General features: G+C 42.6%; 1 protein-coding gene across 1 annotated transcript in view; it reads left to right on the top strand.

Annotated features, from left to right (window-relative positions):
- SPEF2 (sperm flagellar 2) overlaps positions 1–16,751 on the top strand; it is a 138,931-nt gene that overhangs the window by 35,476 nt on the left and 86,704 nt on the right. The window contains exons 9-10 of the mRNA XM_028524215.2: positions 29–197; positions 16,056–16,275. Coding sequence (XP_028380016.1) covers positions 29–197; positions 16,056–16,275 — 389 coding nt within the window. The remainder of the gene's footprint in view (positions 1–28; positions 198–16,055; positions 16,276–16,751) is intronic.

The following is a 16,751-nucleotide window of genomic DNA, read 5'->3' as shown; positions in this document are numbered from 1 at the left end:
CTCTTCCTTTTTTTTTTTTTTGCTGCAGCCTGATTCCATATAAGCTGATGCATGATTGGAAGGAACTGTTTTTCCATGGAAAGCCCATTTATGAGCAAGCCTGCATCAAGGATCTGCCAGCTAAGCCCTCTGCAGAACAACTTGTAGAACTAGAGAAAAGGGACTTGCTAGATAATAGTGATTATGGAGAATATAAGGTACAAACTAAGGGGAAATAATTAAGGGGAATGCAATATAATAAATGGTGTTTCCTTAACATTATTTTGTGATACTATTTTATTCCTATTAATAAAAATGGGCATTGTATGTTTGCATTTTTCCCTTGGTTTAATTTGTATTATAGTACTAATTTTAAATGCCTAACTATTTATAATCTCTTGTCTTTCATTCCCAGTAATATTAAGACTATTCCAGTTAAAAAAAAAAATATATATATATATATATATAATACATTGCCTAGGCAGATAGATTTGGAATTTTATAAACAAATTTTATCCATCAGTATTTTTCTTTCTATGAGCTGGCTACCTTTGCTTCAAAAATGCTTGTTAAAAGTCTTTTAAATTTTATCTAAATACTATATTCTTGGAGGCAAATGAAAGAGAAGGTCTGAGCTTGGTGAGTAGCATTGATTCAAACACAGCTTTATTCAAAGACTTTTTAAAAATGTATTGCGTGTCAGTTGGGCTATGAGCTGCTGAAAGGCCTTTGGGGTTGACCGGCCAAGGGCCATCGTTGGCACTGCCATATGCCAGCCGTGAGACTGTAGGTGGCCAGGCTCTTAAGTGCTGAAACCCCCTTCCTCAGTGTATGAATTGGCAATAATGATATGCCTACTTTATTCTGTGGTGGTGAAACTTAAGGTAATGTGGATTGAACACTTAGCCAATTGCACTGCATGCTAGATGCAAATAACACCTGGGGATGCAAATTTCTCTCCGCACCACCCTACTCTCCCCACCCCACTTCATCTCACCTTAAGGAGGGAGAACGTGAAATAGTAGGTGTGGGATGGAAGATCTGGGTAGAATCCACCCATTGAAGAATGGGCAGATTGGGTAGATTCATTCTTCAGTGGAAGGAAGAGTGAGGCTTTTTATTGCTAGAAATATTGAGTGGGTTCCTGCAGGGCAGTAGTGCAACATTCGAAGAGCGATCCGACCCAGTCATTTGTTGCATACTCAGTGAGCACTCAATAAATATGGGTCAATAAAGTCAATGAGCAACAATGAACAGGGCAAAGTGAAAAACAGCACCATATGTAAATTTTGAAAGAGGACAAACTGATGAAAAAAGACAAGGAAAGGAAACGAGATTATGAGAAACTAAATGCACACTATATATTAATTGGATGAATGTGTATCTGTATTACTAAAAGAAGTATTATTGAGCTATGGTTTATTAAGGGTTGAGTAGAATCTTACGGGATATGTGTGCATATTTACTTAGTTTGGCTGTAGAATATACTGGAGGCAGTGTGTCAACCCGAAGTATAATCCTACAACATAAAATGCTTTCACAATATCAAGCTATGGGAAGGTATTTCCTCCCCTTGTAAACTGTCACTTCATCTGACAGGGTTTGCTGATTCATGGAATATTGATTTCTAACTTATTTCTTAAACAAGCTCGATTTACTTTATTCTTGTTCTCATAAATCAGGAGACCTGGTAAGTCTGCAGTTTAGCAAAGATTTGTCTTTTTAGCTTTTTTTCTTGTTTGGGAAATTGTTACCACAGGAACAGGCTTGTCTTACCCACATCCTGAAGCAGCCGGTATGTTTCTTCTGCAGGAAATTGTAAACTTTTGTTAGGAGTGTGTGAGCCGCGGGCAGTGCAGTTTATCTTGTTCATAGCCTTTCCTGTTTTTCTGGAAATGCACATTACTTTAGGATCCCTGATTTGTGTGTATATGCTTGACTCCTTTTGACTGCATGACGGAAAATGTACCGTATGCAGGCGTTAGGATAGACGTGCTGCAAACTGCCCTTTTAACTGTTCCCTATTGTTATTTAGAGCTTCTGGTCTCTTCAGAATCTTGTTAGATGTTCCTGCATACAAGTAAAAATTAAATGTTTCAACTTATAAAATATATTATTTGGCTGACATAGCCTTTCACAAGACACAGAGGGACAGTACGTCCTGCTTTAGCTGAAGGAAACAGTTGTCTGTATTTATCACTGCTAGATGTGCTCAGGCTTTTTAATGCTCAAGTCAATGCCTAATTTAGAAATTACTGTTCAACGGGTTCACATTCTTAGCATACCTTAGGGATGCCCATAAGTACCACCCTTAAAGATTGAATACCTCTTGGTTCTGAGCCCATGCCTTTAAAGCTCTGATAGAGTAAACTATCATGCTGAAATATTTTAACTGTTACACCTAGAAATTTTGCTCATGTACACATCGTAGGTAGCTGCCAAAAATTGGTCTCTTGTTTCTTAACTTTGTTTCCTAGCTCATCACACTCTATAGAATGGCTGTGCGAGAGAGCTCCAGTCCAGCAATGACCATTCCTTTGCCCCTTCCAGGAAGGAGGCCGGAACAGCATCACGGAACATGCCTGGGATCCCCAGGCACCTGCAGCAGGATAGCAATGAGTTACTTAATCCAGTAGCGAAGAGCCCTGAAAACGCAGGGGATCCCGGGCAGCGGGCTCAGCCAGGAGCCCCACTTCTCGGCTCACTGGCAGCACAGCCCTCCCACAGCAGCCAGGGGTCCTCCTCCTGGTAGACCCCCAGGTCCCCCAAAGGCAAGTCCCTCTCAGGGAGTCTCAGCTACAATGCACTGGGCGACTTGCAGAGCCCTACTGCGTATGCCTGCAAATGAGTTTTCGTTGGAATTCCCAAGATTTGGAAGAAGGGTGTTCTATGTGGGGCACATCAGCCATGTTGTTTTTAGTGGGCCAAGGTCATTGTTATTTTTGTTTTTAATGAAAAACTGTTTAAGTTTATGATCATGCGAGCTCTCTGTGTTCGTTGGGTTAGCCCTGGAGTGTGTGTTATAATGTGCTATTCTATCAGTAGCACTGTAGGTTTATGATGTCCCACTAACCAGACTTTAAGATGCATTTGTGTATTTTGTGGTTCAGCTTTCGTGTTCCTGTCATTATAGTGGTGCATGCACAGCCACCCCCAGATTTGTTTACGCGATGACATGTTGTCAGGTCCTTTTCCACTAGAGAGTAGGGATGCGGGACTGAACAGACCATGAGGCTATGTTCCTGTAGACGTCTCATCCGATTCGTTTGACTCAGAGCCCCCAGATACCATCTTGCTCTTATTCTCAACTCCAGCCTTTGCTGTTGTTCCAGTGGCTTTAGACTTATCTTCTTTTTAAAAAATAGTTTATTGTCATTCAATTACAGTTATCCCCATTTCCCCCCATTACTTTCCCCTGCCCTGCCCACCCCCCAGCTTCCATATTCAATCCCCTCCCCACCATGTCTTTGTCCGCTGGTCCTTTATACATGCCCCTTGGCTTGACCCTTCCCCTTCTTTCCCCCATTGTCCGCCTCACCCCTCCCCTCTGGTCACTGTCAGCTTCTGAGAGTGGCCACTCCAGCTTAGCTCTTGCCTTGCTCCCTGGCATCCCAGTGAATGACCCAGTCTTCATGGGTTGTTATTGAGTCAAGTTTTTTATAGGCAGAATATCAGTGTGAAGCCTGCGTCACTCAAGTGACATCACTAGAAAACCAACATGAACACCGTGAGAGATTTCAATAGTAGGTGTTAAGAAAATGTGAATGGACCATTTTTAAAAATTTTTTTAAAGATTTTATTTATTTATTTTTAGAGAGGGGATGGAGGGAGAAAGAGAGAGAGAGAGAAACATCAATGTGCAGTTGCTGGGGGCCATGGCCTGCAACCCAGGCATGTACCCTGACTGGGAATCAAACCTGTGACACTTTGGTTCGCAGCCCACACTCAATCCACTGAGCTATGCCAGCCAGGGCTAAAATTTTTTATTTAAAAGTATTGTCTTAGTCAACTCAGGTTGCCATAAGAAAATACTGTAGATGGGGAGGCTATAAGGAGGAATTTATTTCTCATACTTCTGGGAGGTCCAAGACTGGGGTGCCAGCAGATTCATTTTCCTGGTGAGGGCTCTCCTGCAGACTTGCGTATGGCCAGTTCTCACCCTGTGCTCACGCGGAGCAGCCAGGGAGAACTCTGATCTCTCACCTTCTGAAAAGGCCTGCACTTCTATCATGGGGGCCTCCATGCTGAAAACCTTATGACTTAATTACCTTGCGAAGGCCCCACCTCCAAAAGCCATCACAGGGGGCTTTAGGGCCCCAACATGCAAATTGTGGAGGGACACAGTTCAGTCCCTAACATACATGTTTCCTCAGGACACTTACAAAGTGCCTGATCAGCGTGCTAGCTTACTAGTCAAGTGTAAGAGCCCTTACATCCAAACAAAATGCCTGTTTCATTGCCTGTTTTGTTCCCTGTTAAGAAGTAAGTCTTAGCTCAAAGTGCCTTATTTTTGGACTATGAAGATGTGTTTATATCTTCCATTTTGAGATATGCAGGAGTAAGCAGTTGCTTACATGACGGGGGTTGAGATGAGCTGTCAGATCTTGGACTTTAAAGTCTGTTTGCCATTGAACCTGAGGTCACACATTCTCACCCCTGTGGACCGAGACCCCAGGGGCACCAAGGTAGGTGACGAGAATCGTGATCAGCCCCTAAAACAGGAGCTGGGAAAGAAGTTGGGTACTGACAGGAATTTTCCCACTGTGGTTCTAGTTTAATGTTTATGTGATGCACTTAATGGCTGAGATTTCTCCCACTTGCTTAGACCTTTGCCTCCAGCTCCCTGGATCCCTCCTGTAATGGTGACTCGGGCTGGCTGGCCCTTCCAGGGCAGGCCTCACAGTGTGGTGGGCTGTGTCTCGGGGGGTTACCATTATGCCCCAGAATACTGATCCATGGTGATCCAACATCGTGATACCAACGTACAGAGCAGAATATTAACACATTGCTTTTCAAAGGGAGCTATGCTTGCTCTAGGCCTGTGGTTGCCGAGAAACAAGACTACCTCCCACCTGTTGTTGGCCGAGGATTTCTGAGGTGCCGGGGTTTGGCGGGGCCTTGTGTCTATGGAGCAGAGGGACTAGAAGGGGAACTTGGGTCATGGGACCCAAGAAATCTCAAGAAACTTGAAGGGACCCAAGAGAGTCTCAGGATCTTGGTGTGGGGCAGCTGTGTTGGACTGAGAACCACAAACCCTGCCACCTGGAAGACCCTCCCACCCCACTGCTCTGGTCCAGTTCCTAGGGCCTGTCAGTGATGCGCTTCGGTACCCTGGACCTGGACTCATCTTTGATGCATTGGTCAGTGCTGCCTGTAAGCTTTTTGGGGGTGGTTTGTACCTCTTTAGGATATCGACTTTAGCAGTGAAACCAAGAACATAGAGTAGCAGTTGCTACTATGAAAGAGGATACTCTGTGTGGAAACACTTTGTGTGAATTTTGCCATGCCAAGACAGGGAGACCAACTCATCGTGTCTCCATACTTAGTGCCACCCAAGAAATTCCAACTGAGCCTGTCTCTCTGAGTGTTCCTGGCTAAGCAAGGGCAGCAGATAGGTGGCTTCAAATGTAGAAGTTTCTGGAAAGGTTTTTTGAGCAACACTACCATAGAAATCGGCATAGACGTGATCTTGAGGGAGCCCGCCACCTCCCTGACGAATGGAGCAGAGCTTGAAACCCTGAGGAATGAAGCCTCCTGTTTTTCTAAGAAAGCCTGCCTCCTCCAGGACTGCTTGGTGGCCCTTTCACAGGGAGAGACCTGATACAATGTCCAGTGGGGTGCTGCCCCCAGGCATTTGGGGGTCAGGAGAAATGCAGTAGCCTGAGAGAGTTCATTTGTTCTAGATGCAGGCAACTGCACTGTAAGGAGCATTGGACCAGCTGTGCAGCTGCTGCGATGCTCAAAATGTCACGTTCCGTGCCCTGGCAGGGCCACGGTGGCCTCCAGGGCCAAGAATGGGACCAGGAATAGGAATCTGCCATTTTGGGGTGAATAAGCCCTCCTCTGCTGACCTCCTCAGTGAGCTACTCGAGTATGTCTGGAATCAGAGCACTGAGCAGAAGCCCTTGGCCATGGTTTGCGTCTGATTTGTCCCTGAATTTCAGCAGCACAGAAGTGTAAGTGTTCAAGTCAGAGCACCTCTCAAAGTGCTTAGTTTCGCTTGCTCCTGGCAATCAAACCTGCAGGATAAAGTTTCAGCCCAGTTATTCTGTCTGCCCGGTATGTAAGCAATCAGTAGCTCAAGGTTTTGGGAAAAGGGGCCTGCCACTTCTCGCAAGTGCTGAGTGTTCCGAACTTCGGGACTTGTTACAGGCCAGGGTCCCTGGGTTGCACGGCGAGGCGCCAGGTGCTCTCGGATGTAGGCCTCTGGACTCGGTCAGTGATCTTCATCACATGCTGGGCAATTGGTCATGGCCCATTTGAACTTCCCCCCAAAATACACAGAAGGCAGGTGAAGTCTATCGTCTGGGTCTTCCTTCAGGACAGGCTAGAATGTAAGCATGTCTGTTTCCATAAGGTTAGGGCAGGGCAGGCTGGGGAAGGCCACTCCCGGGGCAGCAGGGCTCAGATTCTGAGTGAAAGCCGTTATCAGGGTTAGGACCAGGTCTTCAGATTTCCTAATGAGCCAGAATTAAGCTGGGGATCAACTGATACATAGGCATTGGCTACCCACAGTTCTGCTTCAAGCCAGAACCATCTGCAGCTCAGCATCCCCGGTGAAGCAGAGTAACCTCTGCTTTTCCTTGTTACCACGGTCATTGTTTGTACTTCCTGGCAGTGACAGGTGGCCCAGACTGAGCATGCTGGCACAGAGGCTCGTGGAACCAGGCCTTCCCTCTAGAGGTGCACCTGCCCTGCCAACGCCAGCGAGAAGTGTGCATCCCCGTGCCCTTGGAGCCTCTGGAATCTAAAGGCCAGGCTGGCAGGAAGGTGTGGCCAGGTAGCTAACCACACTGTGACAGGACTGGAGGACAGGTGACTGGAAAGGCTGCTGAGCTCACTGAGCTCACTGAGCTGGGCCAGTTCATCTTTCCAGGTTGTTCCGAGACCTTTAAACTGGGCCCCTTTGCAGAGCCCATTCCACGACAGCTCCTGAAGGAGAAGGCATCGTTCAGCTGCCCGCCGGTTAACCGACTTCCCCTCTCTTCCCCCTTGCTAAGGGCAGTACAGGGCCATGTCTGTTCTTCCCATTAGAACCTGGCCAACACACAGGTCCCGTACTGTGGTCAAGAAACCATGTAGGGCTGGCAGCTACAGGAACTGAACGCCCCATCAGCCAAGGTATCCGGCCACCCTTCCTGCTTCCCCTGAGAATCATGGGTAGCTCTCAGGAATTTTAAAGTCTAAATTACACATTTAGGCAGTTCCTCCAGATTCCCTTGGGTTTCTGGGTGGTTGGAGGAGAAGAAGCCTTGGCAGGAAAGGAAAAGAACAGAGGCTGTCAAAGCTACGAAGTTTTACCTTAGTACTTCACTGTGGAGCACGGCTTTTTTCTGAGTGCCAAACTCCCCAGCAAAACAGTTGGAATATAGTCCCTGGACTTTCCGTGTTGCCATAGTAACAAGTGCGCTTCTATAACATCTGATTACCCCTGACAGGAAGCAGGACATATCCAGATGGAAGGTCAGCCAGGACTGAATGCCAGAGGCTGAATTCTTGGAACTGGAACCAAGATGGTCAAGACAGTTTACCTGAAGTAGCCAGAAATGGGGAGAGGCAGAGGAGGGCTCGAGCCAAGTCCTTTGGATAGGCCAAGGCTCAAAGCCAAGACTGGTGAGAACCAGACTAGAACATGAAAATGGGGCTGGCAGGTTGGAAGCTAGGCAGAACTGGAACAGAACGGGGCTCAGATTAAAGGCTTGGAAGCAAAGTGAGGAGGCCCTGGGCAATGGCCATAAACTAAACTGGAACATTTGCCCCTTATTTTTATTATCTTCAGGTCATGTGGCTCATGGTTGTGTCAGCCTAGTTTAGGAGACCCAAGGCAAACATCCAGTTAGGAGTGTGAAATTCATCAAGTCACAGACAGCTTTCCACAGAGCGTCCCTTATGGACCCCTTCAGACGGGCTGCTCCCACCCACTCCAGGCCACTGTTAGATCTCTGGCAGCGTTTCTAACAAAGTCCACGTGCACCAGTTGTTTATAACGCATTACCTTTGAACTAAGATGATCTGTGCTGCCATCAAAAGGAGGCCCGGATTGAATGGACAAGCTCATTCGAAATCACACTACAGGCCATCACTTCCAGACATGCTTCCGGGAGCAGCTAATGTCACCCATGGTGCATGGCTTCTTGCTAACTTCCGTCTGTAATGGTGACACTTCTGATCTGGTCCCTAAATTGGGGGTTGGGTTTTGTCCCTCTGTCTTATTTGAGGATCTAAGTGATCTTGGTACTTAATCAAAATTACTAAAACTTAATATCCATGTATTTACTTATTATTCATCTCACATGTATTGAGCCTATACTATTGATTGATTCAGTAACGTAATCAATACATGTGGAGCGCCAATTATACGCCAGTGCTGCTTTAGGTATTGGCAATGTAAAGCTGATTAAGGTAGAGAGAGATCCTTCCCTCGTGGTGTTCACTGCCGAGTGGGAACAAGGGAGAGACCATTCCGGAGCAGGAGGCTGTGTGTGGACAAGCACACGAGGTCACAGGGCCACCCTGGAAGGGGTGAGTTTCCGCTGAGCTGTTGAGTGTGAGTGGACATTAGCTGCTTTAAAGGTATGAACTCCAAACTGACCTCACCCTGTGAAACGTGAGCTTACTTTTATACTCTATCTTTGTATTTTTTCATGACTACATTTAGTTTCAAGTGTGTAGACCAGACCAAGCTCAGAAGTATGTTTTGTGTGTCTAAGCATCACCCGTGTCATCAGAATTCTTTTAGGAACTGCTGAAGATATCAGTCTCGGGCATCACTGAAACACTTTAAGTGAAATGCACAGCCATCCAATGAGTCAGAACAGTGAGTTTTAACCAGTGCGCCACATGAATTTTTAAAATATGCAACACCTGACTGTTTAGTCAGGGGCACCGCCCTCCTTCCCTCAGATTGTCAAACAAAAAAATGACCACAGTCAACACAGCAATAGCCAGCCAGTGCAAATGAATCAAAATTATATACCTGTTTTTTGTCAGATGAGCAAAAATATATTTTTTGGTGTGCTACAGACTTTTAGTAATTACTTTGTGTGTGCCATAAGATGAAAAAGGTTGAAAATTGCTGTATTAGAATATTATAAATGGGCTAATAGGTTGTACCTCGTTAAGACATTATCTTTTGCCCAAGGTGTTTGGCCTTGAGTAACAAACTACCTCAAGTCCCATTTACAAAAACTTTTACTTTGTATACAAATTAATTATCAGTGGCTCTATTTTTAATAGGCTTGAAATTTTATTTAATTTTGAATAATCATACTTAATATTATTTGATTAGTTTTTAGTGATCTACATTATGAAAAAATGTAACAACAGTAAGACACTATAAGACACTGTAAGACACTATAAAACATGCAACCCATAACTAAGATCTAAAGACAGTCATACAAATAGGAGCTAAAAATGTGAGTAAACTGGATCTTTCAATCATTACTAATTATGAGACATTGCAGCTAGAAATATGTCACTGTTTTAAAAATATACTTTGAGAAGCCCATACTTGGGGACTGTCTGGGCAGAGTCACTGGTAGCACAAGGCTTTCCTTTCCCGGTGCGCAGGCCTCAAGAGGGGGATCCAAGATGGTGGTGCTCAGAGACAGGAAATCAGAACGGAGGGTTCCTGGCGTCTTGTCCTATAAAACATCGTTTACTTTTTGTTTTTCAAACAGTGGATTGAGGCTAGATTATGAAACTAATCTGTGTGTCACCACCATTATTTATTTTTAAAAAATGGAAACAACATCAGAAATCTGATGCGATGCTACACTGTAGAAAATAACGCACCTCAGCAGCAGGAAGGAGAGGTATTTCATAAAGCTTCTGTTGTCTGTTTTGCATACACTTGTACACAAACACCGGTGATAGTGCACAAGGTAGTTCTTACAGAGGGCCCTGGTCAAAAATGTTTGAGAGCCACTGTCTTAGAAAATGCAGTACAAGTGGTAATTATGTTTCAAGAGAGGCAGGGCGGGTCAAGGAGTGCTTACAGGTGTTCAGGACAATAAAAAAATGGAGAAATCTGGTGAAGTGGCTGACCTGGAAGGAAGCCATCTGCAGCTCAAGAGAGGTCTCTGGCGATGAGCATGAACAGAGTGTCCCCGGGAATCTGAGGACCGGTAGCAGCTGCAACCACCCCTGAGGCTGCAACCACAGCCTTAGTTGTAGTTCGGGCGTCAGAGATTGCCTTCCCTTCCTCGTATCCTGCACAGTGGCCATAGTGGATGCAGAGTGGGTGCAGCTTGAATGTCTGGGCAGGGCGGAGGGATGGTGCTCTGGCCACTGCACTCCAAAGAGAACGTAGCTTCATTCTGTGGACTTGCTACACGTGGTGTCTCTTGAGGTCAGCGTATTGAAGCTTCTACCCTAAGTTTTTGGCCATTATTTCAAGATAATCTGTCCGTTGTTGGGTTTTATTATCTATAGGTAAACAGATGGCATTTCAAGGACCCTGGCAGGTTTCAAAAATGGAGTAAGTGTTGTAACTTCTAGGGAGCTCTCTCTCTCCCAGAGAAAGAGGCGTTGCTCCGTGCTTCTGAATGCACCTGGAGTCTTGCAGACTTGGGCTGTCAGGGGCACTTCGGGCCACGTAGATGCTGGTGAACTCTAACCGTCGATGAAGACAAACACGATTGTGTGCACTTTCAGGCTAGTTCCACCACTCTACAATAGCCACATTGAAACGTCACTACTCAATATCAATGGCATATCCCAACCTTTGCTTGTTGAATATTGTGCTAGTGGAACTTACATATTGTGGATCACTGAATGCTTTCCAAGGCCCAGATTCTGTTATATGTATTCATCCAAGTGAACAATGTCTCCCCTCTCTTTAAAAGGATAGTTGAACCAGCTCTGTTCCCAGCTTGGATTTTTAGAAGGGGCGGAAATGAGGATGAGGCACATGGGCTTTCATCATGTTTCAACAGGGTAATCGTGTTCAGAGCAGCAAACCAAACATGCAGGGAAAGCCATGCAGTTCCACGGGCATCCTCACCTGACCCCTGGGCCAGCAATGGAGTCCAGGAGGGAATCTAGAGGCTGATCACCTGGAAGGTCTCAGGTGTGCCCGTGACGTGTGCACAGCCAAACACGTGGTGCTCCAGAAGGAGCCGTCTGTAAACGCTCATGATGCTTAGCCACAGTTAATAACAAGGGGACCAAGGACAGTGACTTAGCAGGTCACAGCAAACAAGGACATGACAGGCTGGCAGTAAGCAGAATGAGAAGTCTAGGGACCTCCAACATCATACAGAGAACTGTGTGTGCGTACAGGATCCAGGCTGGAAAGCAAAGTGCTAGGTCCCTGTAATCAGGGAAAACAGGAAGAACTGGGGGTACCATGGTCCCAGGAATTCAGAATTCAGTTTCTGGAAAGATCCTTGAAGGTCAATTAATAAACACAGTACTAGTAAAGAAGTTGTGACTTTTCACCAATGGCAGAGGCTGTTGACTCCATTGTGATTTCAGATCTTTGTTGTGGGTGGACAAGAGGTGTTGGTAGATCTTGAGTCTTGCGCTTGCACCTTCTCAAAAATACATATTGATGGTATTATACAGGCACAATAAAAATAAAGAGGTCTTATTTATTCATTATATAGGCATGTCAGTTGGCATTAATTCATGCTAGTACCAAAGAGCTTATCTACACACACACACACAAATAGTGTTTGACTAAAGTAATCATTTATACCAGGCAATCCTGGTATTGCCCACTCCAGGCATCAGAGCCCTGAAACTAACAGTCAGATGTGTATATAAACAGTAACTGAAGGAGTAAGAATTATGTATTTTATATGATTTTCTCTACTATAATTTTATTATATAATTATGTGAAATAGGGATCTGGTAAAAAATAATTCTGGTTCTTCTTTACTAACAAACTAGAAAATCTTTTTAACGCATTGTAGTTGAACTAGTCATTTTTATTCTGGTCTGAATTTACCTCTTTTTCCAGTTCTTCTGACCTCCTTTTCGCTCACCATGGTCTTGTTCCCACCTGAGATGTTTACCTTGACTTACCCTTTATTCTTGATCACCAGCTGAATTTCTCAGGTGGCTCTGAAAACCAGAGCAGGGGTGTCCTCCAACCCCGTGATCTGCTTGTTTCCACAGGTCAGGCCCGCTTCCTTTCCTGACCTAAGCATTCAGTTCTCTTCGTGGTCAACATTCTCTCCCATTGTCTTTGGCCGCATTCTGCAACAATGCGGTGGGGGAAGAGGGCTTACTCTGCCCCCTTTGCGAGCAGACACGCCTTTCCGATGAGGGTACACGCTGAATGTGCCTCTCCCACTGGGCAGGGTGGTGGGTGCTGTCACACCTGTGTGACCCCTGTGTGACCCCTGTCATCTCTGTGTGGCACTATCGCATGCCTCCAGCAGCTGCCTGAGAACGTCTTAATTAAGCATTTAGTCAGCAGTCACTTTGGCTGCACAGACAGCATTTCACTTGGCCTTTACAACAACCCCAAGAGATAGGTCCTATTGTCTTGCAAAGATGAGGGAATTGACCGGAGTGGGATGCACAGAGGCAGCAGAACAGGGTCATCTGATTAAGTCCCAAACTCTTTCCTCTAAGATGGGTTAGGTCACTGCAGGGCACAAAATCATTAGACATTGGAAACTTCCCATGTAAACTTGGCCTTGGCCTTACAGCTTCTTTTATTTTGAAATAACATAATCTGTCTGGTTTCTGTTGTTTTATTTGGTTAGTTTCTGATTGGTCACATTACATACAACAATTATCACTTATCTAATTAGAAATATAAATGATTCCAATGAATGAAAGCAGAAGCAAGTAATCAATCATAATGAGACCAAAAGTTATGCAACTCTTTCCAGTATTTAGTTAATTCTGGACAATCCATATAATTACTATGCACAATATTTTTTTTAAAAACCGAAGGCATTAAACTAAAACAAAATTTTACAAAAAAGGATAGTTTGAACAGAAGTGAGAAATATAGTTATATACTAATAAATTCTGTCAATTTGAAAGTAAAACATGTTTTAAATACTTTTTCTTATCTTCTATTGGTTTTTGCTTTAAAAGCATTTCCTTATCTCTTGCGTTGCCATATTAGAAATTCTGGCCCCCAGCCAGATAAGCCATCTATTTACCCACTTGGACAGTTTATTTTCTGAGCATTTTTTTTGTCAGGTGCTGAATAGATAGGAAAAGAATACTGACAAAAGAAAATGCAATAAATAGCATAGGCATGTATTTATTTATAAATGGCATGTCATATGTATTATAATAACTATTATAGTTATATATACATATTTATATGTGCTGTGCATATAGAATACATACTAATGTAAATGTAAATAAGTTTTGACATATAGTGAGTGCAAAGACATATATTGCCCCCCTCAAAAGGATCTGACGTAAGGCTGTGCAGGCGGTTCAGCCCAGCAGAGGTTGACTGATGTTTCTTAAAGAAACACAAGGTGCTCTGCCCTGGTTTTTGGTTCCTCTTTGGTTTTCACAAAAGTGTACATTGTTGGGGGTTTCTGTCTACTCCCCACGTGGGTGCTGCTCCTGCTAGCCCAACGACCCGGAAGAAGAAGCCTAAGCTGAGACGATTGGAGACAGGTGATACAGCAGAGGAAGTGCTGATAGAACCAATCACCTTTGGTAAGGTTTGGGGAAGATCCACATGATTTTAATAAAATAAGATAAGCTGATATGTCTCGGAATCCATAATTTTCTGCACCACTGAAACAATATGACAGTTTTTTTAAGTTTGAATAGTTTTACAAATAAGTTGTATGTACTAATTCCAAGTAATCTCAAAATATAGCAGAAATGACATATTTCTACTCTTTGTTTCTCTTCAATTGTGGATGGAATGTCTATATAATGAAATTGCCACTTAACCATGTTAATAAATTTGTTTTATATGCATTTGAAAGTAATTGTTGAAGCTCTTCATGTGACCAGAAAAATGCCACATTACCTACTTTTTCAATCAGTGATTTGTGTATAAGGTAAATGCTTCTTGGTCAAACTGATCATATTTTTTTAATTTAGCCTAGTAAGGTGGTATAGTAATAGGTTATCCGCTATGAAAGAACTGTATTCATGAAAGAACTCTGTATTCATGAAAGAACTCTGATTGGGTCACGGTGAGTCAGCTCCAAGGTGGTTGTATAGAGGTTGTGAGCACGTGTTCTGGAACCTGCGTCACTATTTGTTGTGAACACAGGCAAGACAGTCAGTTTCTATACTACTTGGGCATTCCTTCTGCAATATTGGAGAGATAGTAATACTTTTGTAAGAGTTGTGTGAGAGCCATGTGAGATAATTCATGAGAACGACAGTATATGAGACATGGTGTGTAGTAAATGCCAATTCATATCTTTATTGTCTCTTAATATAACGCTGATTTTGTTAATATTGTAGGCATAGTTCTTGAAAAACATTTCCTAGTGAGGCTGGCTTGTAATTTTCTTTTCGGATGCTATTTTTGTCAATTATTTTTGATACCCTTTGATAACGGGGTTATGTTGGTTTTGCCAGGTAAATTAGAAATTATCTTTTTTCTTCCATTTTCCAGAAGACAAAACGACCTTTAGATTTCTGTTTAATTAAGGAATGAAATTTTTTTCTGCAAACTATCATTGTATTCAAGGTTCCTATGGATACAGTTTTTTGACTTTTCCATTTCTTTCACGGTTTTCATCTTTTCAAATATTTCACTTAAATTAATTTTAATCATTTGTACTTTCCTAAAATATGTTTTTACCATACAGTAATAAATTCAAGTTTATTAAAGTTGTATAATATTTTGTTAAAAATGTTTAAGTCTCCTTAAAATCTGTCACTATCTTTCGATTATGTTACAAAATTGATATTTGCCATTCTTCACCTTTGTTCAGAACTAGTAGCAATTTTATTACCAGGTTTAGTACAGACAATTTCTAGAAATATATCAATAAAAGGTATCTCAGTAGTTTGCTCTCTATACATTTCCATTTTTTATGAGTCCCTTCCTTATTTCTTTAATTTCTTTTAAAGTTATTTTTTCCTATTTTAATGCTTAGTTTACTCATTTCCCTTCTTTTTAAATTTTAAGTCAAGGCATTTCATGTCAAGGAACTATGAATTTTCCTCTAAGTAGATTTTGATCCCATCCCATATCTTTAATAAGTCTATTGTCTTCATGTTCTTTTTTAACTTCTTTAAAAAAGAAGAATATCTACTTATCAAGAATAAGTAAAAAAAGAATGCTTTTAGTTTTTAAGTATCTTTTTCATATCTTTCAAATATCAATTTCTAGTTTTATTACACAGAGCTCAGAGAACGTGGTCTGTAGTTTTCCTTTTTCCTTTCCCTCTAATTGTTTGGTCATTTCAGCAAGAAACCTAAAAAAAAACAAAACAAAACAAAACTGGAAGTTAAACACAGACACCATATTGGGCATGAAAGTTTTCTTTTATCTTTCTGTCTTTAGAACAAATATGCAAGTTTAGTACTTGCATAAGATAGCAGATAAACTATGACCATCTTTTATCTGCTTACTGATGATTGTATCAAGTATCATTAATGTCAGTCCAGACTACAATTTGTCTTAGTTAACTCAGTATGCCTACTTTGATAAATTGTTAAGGATTTTAGAGTTGGGTGGGTTTTTTTTTTACTTCTGCGTGGTGAGCTCATTTTTCTGCTCTCTAATATGAAAATATTATTCATGTTATTACTCACTTATGTAATTTAATTATCTAAAGTACTGATTAGCTTTTGTTTGTTATAATTTGAGTTTACTTCCAATATTCAAATTTCTTACATGCCTAAATTCCACTTCTAAGAATATTTCTGTTTTGTTTGTTTCATCGTGATTTGTGTAGGACATGGTCGGAGATTGGGCGTTACCAGAAGACATGGTCGATCGCTTACCGCCCTCTAACAACTGCATACTGGGCCATGTGATTCACAGACTTGTCGAGAAATCTCTGCCTCCTCAAGTTGAATCAACAGAACCTGAATTACCTTCATTTGCTATTAAAGGGTGCATATTGGGGAAAACATTTAGTGGAAAAACTACTGTTCTAAAGTTTCTACAAAAAGGTATAATTTCTTTGTATGTTTGTATTTGTTAGGTTCTACTAACATTGACTATAGCTGCAAGTGGCTCTGTCTGTGGAAAATGTACATGAGGACCTGATGATATAATAGGAATATCTGTCATCAAGAATTTTATACTAGCCTGGCTGGCATAGCTCAGTGAATTGAGTGCGGGCTGCGAACCAAAGTGTCGCAGGTTCGATTCCCAGTCAGGGTACATGCCTGGGTTGCAGGCCATGACCCCCAGCAACCGCACGTTGATATTTCTCCCTCTCTCTCTCTCTCTCTCTCTCCCTCCCTTCCCTCTCTAAAATTAAATAAATAAAATCTAAAAAAAAAGAAAAGAAAAAAAAAGAATTTTATACTAGAATGATCAAATATTTTGTTGACCAAGGGAGACACTTAAGAATGTAGAGTCATAACCTGCGACCATCCCAGGCAAACCTGGTTTTAGGAAGATGCTCTGTAATGATGATGTA

The sequence above is a fragment of the Phyllostomus discolor genome, chromosome 3 (genome assembly GCF_004126475.2).
Source record: "Phyllostomus discolor isolate MPI-MPIP mPhyDis1 chromosome 3, mPhyDis1.pri.v3, whole genome shotgun sequence".
NCBI lineage: Eukaryota > Metazoa > Chordata > Mammalia > Chiroptera > Phyllostomidae > Phyllostomus > Phyllostomus discolor.
This window is presented reverse-complemented; position numbering and strand designations above follow the sequence as displayed.